The sequence below is a fragment of the Formica exsecta genome, unplaced genomic scaffold (assembly GCF_003651465.1).
Source record: "Formica exsecta isolate Colony F162 unplaced genomic scaffold, ASM365146v1 scaffold629, whole genome shotgun sequence".
In the NCBI taxonomy this organism is placed as follows: domain Eukaryota; kingdom Metazoa; phylum Arthropoda; class Insecta; order Hymenoptera; family Formicidae; genus Formica; species Formica exsecta.
Window position 1 is genome coordinate 1 of NW_021853391.1, and position 5,379 is coordinate 5,379.

At 30.7% G+C, this 5,379-nt stretch overlaps 1 protein-coding gene across 1 annotated transcript; it reads right to left on the reverse strand.

Annotated features, from left to right (window-relative positions):
* Positions 1-50: 50 nt before the first annotated feature.
* On the reverse strand, positions 51-3,536 carry LOC115242791 (odorant receptor 4-like). The gene is made up of 9 exons (XM_029819331.1): positions 3,381-3,536; positions 2,682-2,801; positions 2,422-2,539; positions 1,850-2,114; positions 1,660-1,782; positions 1,425-1,515; positions 1,191-1,327; positions 944-1,076; positions 51-871 (listed from the first exon to the last, which is right to left on the reverse strand). Exons 1-9 carry the CDS (start codon positions 3,534-3,536, stop codon positions 821-823), a joined length of 1,194 nt encoding a protein of 397 aa, XP_029675191.1. The 3' UTR covers positions 51-820.
* Between the last annotated feature and the right edge of the window lie 1,843 nt (positions 3,537-5,379).

Genomic DNA, 5,379 nt, shown 5'->3' on the forward strand with positions numbered 1-5,379 from the left:
ATAAAAATGAATTGCATGGTGAAAGTATAATAAAAATGATGAAAGTATAATACAAATGAATTACAGGTGATTATAAATTAGAATTGCAATATATAGGACGATTATACCTGCGTGATGGCTTGAGTTATACCAAGAAACGACACTGTAACAAAGGCAACTCGCCTGTATATATTTTGTTGAAAAGGCCACTGTCCCAGTAATGAAAGCAGCACGCGATTGAGTCTATACAGTCGAGACTGAAAGATATCGCTCGGTGAATCCATCTTCAGCACTCGATTGAGACTACTGTATCGCCGATATTGTCTCAGTTGCTTTAGATTTTCAGTTTAATAAAAAATTCTCTCAGATGGAAAATAATGGATATAGCGGATGGAATAAATATAATCACGAGGAATTGACAACGTTTACCAGATTGACTATTCTACTAGATGAAAGACTTGAACGATCGGGCACTAATCGTAGGCATATCTATAATGCTCTTTTATGATTGATTTTATATAGTGATGATCTTATAGTCTGTACTTATTATGTTTTGTAATAATAACTTTAATATTCTCGGCATATTGTCAAGTGTTTAACGGCGCATTACTATTGTGACTACCATGTATTTAATTGAATCATGATTATTATCTTAGAAACCATAGCGGCATTTTATCAAAATAATAAAGTACACGCATGAGTATACTGATATTCTTCAATTCTTTTATCGTAAATGTAAGTAGCAGATTTTATCATTACTTAAACAACGGAATATTATACAACATCTTTTTACATCGACAATTTTACACTTTTCAGAAAAGAAATTCTGAAAGTTTTACACTTATCGTACAGATTGTAAGACTGTAAAATACGAAGCAGATGTACGTACAACCTGGAAAAATACAGTATTTTTGTTAACAAGAAGATCATTATATAAAAGAAATCATGGGACATAATCTCTTACCGCGCTGAAACTAGGAAGAGAAAGAACCATAATTTTTCCAACGGTCAACGTACAAGGTGAGATGCTCCTCAACATTATCATGTTTAAGAGTTTTCTAGATTTGGATGATGTTTCATACCATTCGCCTCGATAACTAATGTTAAGAATTTTATTAATATCGATTTATTTCTGTTATATTATTATATTTCTAACTTCTATTAAAAAAAAATTGAGTGGACAGAAAATCTACACACACATTCCGACTTACATTGATGTGTATACACGATCGCTATGATCGATTATTTGTTGCCCTAACCAACATATAGTAAATAAATGTATTAATTGAGCGATTATATATCCACCATGTCGGATTGCAATCTGCGGCGTGAGGGTATCATTGGTCGCCTAGATATTCCGAAATGGAGCGATTTTAATAACTAAATTTATAAAATTGCACGAATTTACATACATACACACGTAACACCATATATTTAGTACAAACCTGTAGAGCTGATAAACTCATCATCGATATGATTAAACCGACTTCCACGAAAAGCGCCTTTTTGTAAATAATCTCCAAGCAGTTTGCGAATCTTATCGAAAAAGAAAATAATTACCATATTTGACAAATTTGTTTCCTTTGCTTTGCCCGCTCCCTTTATATTCTAGTGTTATAATATTTAAATTAAAAATTACTATTGTTTTACGCAATTATATAAACATATATGAGCACTAACTGTATGGCATCCTCATGTTTTCGGATGCAATACACAAAATTCTTATAAATCCTATCATCTTCCTCAAGAAAAGCGAGCTTTTTGTCTTGTTCAACAGACTTTCGTATATGTTCCATCCGATATCTAAAGAACGAAACGAGGAATATAAATAGTTTATTTTGCTCAATTTGTTTAAATCATTATATTGTACCTAATGATTGAAAACAATGCGCAACAATGTTGAACCAAGATAATCACGCAGGTATCGGATGCGACTATGATAGTGAGACGAATTGCAGTGGCTAAATAATTATGAATCAGCACGGGATAGTAATATTTGTCGAGGTCTATAAAATATTCGACATGATATGGAAATCCCACTGGTCGCGTCGAATAGTTGGAAGTTACATTTCTGCCAATTATCTTCGGAATTATCGCCATTATCGGAAAGAGGCTGCCAAACGCATACATACCACCTAAATTTCATATAATATTATTTAGAAGAATTATATTTAAGATAATTTTGAGCGCTCGCGAAATTAAACTTGGATACTTAATCTATGATGCTTTCGATAAAGATAGATAAATAATTAAAATAATTTTTAGTAAACATTTAAATTGTGCTATAAACCATGTATGTATCATGGAATTATATATTATTAATTGTAATTAATATAATTATTATCTAAACTTTTTTTATTACTATTATCTTCTACCGCCTGATTTTAACTACCGCCTGATTTTTTCTACCGCCTAACAAAATTAATAGTGTTTGTATCTTACTGGCATAACCAATTGTGATGTTTCTTCCACTCTCGGCGAATTTGTACAAAATGTCGAATTCGCTGTCGATGATCCACGATTGCCAATCTCTTTGTATGTGCATAAGAAGTATCTTGATCTACGGCTTGAAATATCGTTTCTTTAGTAATGCAATTCTGCATATACATATATGTAACACTCCTAGCACTCCTAGCACTCCTAATACTATATATAATATATCTAACATTCGAGAACAATATATCGCGGGATCTTCTACGTACCTTCTTCGTATAGAAAATCAAATTTGTTAGCTTAACGATGCAAAGGCAGTTTACTAACAGTGGTGCTATACATTCAAGTGTTGCATCTAGATCGCCATGTAACGTCACTAAAGCGAGTGCCTTGAATTTAATAATTTATAGTAAGATAAAAATATCGTTAATAAATCTCAATATTTTTAACTTCTAATATATTTTATATGCACTGGTATTTATATACATATTTTTTGTTCTTAAAAATATAAATATATGTATTGTTTTAACTAATATAATTTTATATTACTTGTAAAAATATATATGAGTTTACAAAGAAAGAAGAAGAGAAAGAAAGAGAGAGAAAATATATTAAATATAAATATAATAAACGATATATATACAGTTAATTAAATGTCAAAATTTCGGGAGCGTGTGAAAGAGGAATCGATAAATTAAGAAAAGAAGTCCTTTAGAAAATTGCTCGTTTTTGAAGAAAATCATAAAAAAAGAAATAAAAAAATGTTTACCAAGAAACTTAAAACAACATTAAAATTATTAAGTTTATTGAAATTTATTATTTAAGTTTATTATTTATTATTTAAGTTTATTGAAAAGTACAATGAGATAAAAGCTGTTTTTGTTTTTATTATATATTTATATATANNNNTATATATATATATATTAAATTGACAGAGATAATGTAAGAATCCCAATAGGCGACTGTACCTGAGGGATGAACTGCGTTATGGCAATAAATAACACAGCAACGAGGATAGTCCACCTGTCTCTGTTCTTTTGAAAAGGCCATTGCCCCAGCCATGAAAGCAATATACGATTGTATTTGTATTGTCGAGACTGAAAAATATCGTTTGGTGTATCCATTTTCATTACTCGATTACGACTGCTGTACTGCCGATATCGCCTCGCAATTTTTAATCTAATCAAAAATTCTCTCAAAGAGAATAAAGTAGACATAGTCTGTGAAATATATAGTCACGAGAAATTGCAGACATTTACAGGACTGATTACCCTTACTAGAATGATGAAAGGCTTAGGCGCGATCGAATATTCATTGTACGAATGTATTTCTGATGTTTTTTTTGCGATTGATTTTAGACAGTGATTTATCTTATAGTTTGCATCTATTTTTTGTAATAAGAGTTCTTTTTCTCTTTCGTCGTTATCGAGAAACCGTCTAATTTAATAACATCTCGCGATATCACATAGCGAGATGTTATTAAATTAGACGGTTCATCATATCGCGATTGTCGTGTGTTTATTCGGATTACATTTTCGTTAAAGAATCGGTAACAGATCTATATTTTCGAGATAGTCCAGTAAAATAGTATCTGAAAATGGCAAAACGGATAGACAAATTTTCCCCACGAAAAATAGCATTTACTAAACACAGTCAACTTTGGCACCCTCTATCTCTGGTATTTTTTGAGTCACCGCAAAAGGGGATATACAAAAATTGTAGAGAAGTGAGTTCTCTACAAGTTTTATTTGAACATTTTTTTGATAGAACTAACAGGGGGCAATATAATTGTCAATAAAAATGTTCAACCCCAAATTGACGGCATTTTTTTGGTTGTAACTTTCTTTCCTTGACAGCTATTAAAAATATTTTTAAACAAAAGTTGTAGCAAATATTTTTTCCTACAAAATTAAAAAAAAGGAAAAAGATTCGACCAATAGGAGCCGAGATATCCAAACTTACCCCTATTTTGAAGATGGCCGCCGATGCACAGGGAAATTTTGTTGGAACTTTGTGAATTCGGGCATTTCCTATGACCTTCTACTCACCCTCAAAAAATTGGCTTGTCTATCCGTTTTGTAGATATTCGGTGTTTTTGATACTATTTTACTGGACTAAGAGCCTGAAACTGATATTTTTGAAGAGATATCTTTTCAAAATACATTTGATTTATAAATTAATATAACGTAGTATTTTTTAATTTATTATTGATTTATCATTAATGTATTATAAAATGAATATAAACAGCAAAAAAAATCAGAATGGCAGAAAAATTTATGTCAGAAAAATTATATTTTAAAAATACACATATAAAATTGAAATTTATATCCGCAGGATTTTGAATAGAGCGATTGTTATAATACTTCATATTTGACGAATATATGTATATCCTATAGTCTTATAGTTTGGAAGGGATCACAATTATATTGAACGTAAACTATCAGTATGGAATTCGTTACTATCAGTGGTCATCAAAAAGAAGGTAGTGTAATAGGAATGCAATAAGATGAGGTAACATTTAAAATTCGCATTTAAAATAGCCTTTACGTGATACAATACATGTACATAGTCTGTACATTTATGTTTAGTTCGCGTTCGTAAGGAATGCTTCACGGCAATGGACGACATGAAAGGTAAAGTCATATACGTAGATATAAAGTCGCGAAAAATTTTAAAAATACGCGTGACTTTCATTTCAGCATGCCGTTAGGTATTATAACTGCTTAAAAATTCAAATTTAACGGAAAATACAAAGAGATATCGATAAAAGCAAGAATGCCGATCATTTTCACCAGCGTGCATTTTAGGCAGCTTCTTGTCTTCACTAGTGTATGCTCTTGAAGTTTGTATATTTATGCAAATTTATGCATTAAACGTCATTATCTTCCATTTATTTCTCAGCCATTTGGCTTAGAAAATACTTAAACTGTCTAGATTTGTATAATATAATATACTTTTTGCATATGT

Bases quoted from the DNA above. Each gene is read 5' to 3' on its own strand.
- LOC115242791 (XM_029819331.1), bottom strand. From the start codon at position 3,536: ATGGATACACCAAACGATATTTTTCAGTCTCGACAATACAAATACAAT. The intron at 1,328-1,424 runs GTTTGTACTAAA...CGGAATATCTAG, and splicing joins TGAGTTTATCAGCTCTACAG to GCGACCAATGATACCCTCAC. The intron at 872-943 runs GTAAGAGATTAT...GTATTTTTCCAG, and splicing joins CTCTTCCTAGTTTCAGCGCG to GTTGTACGTACATCTGCTTC.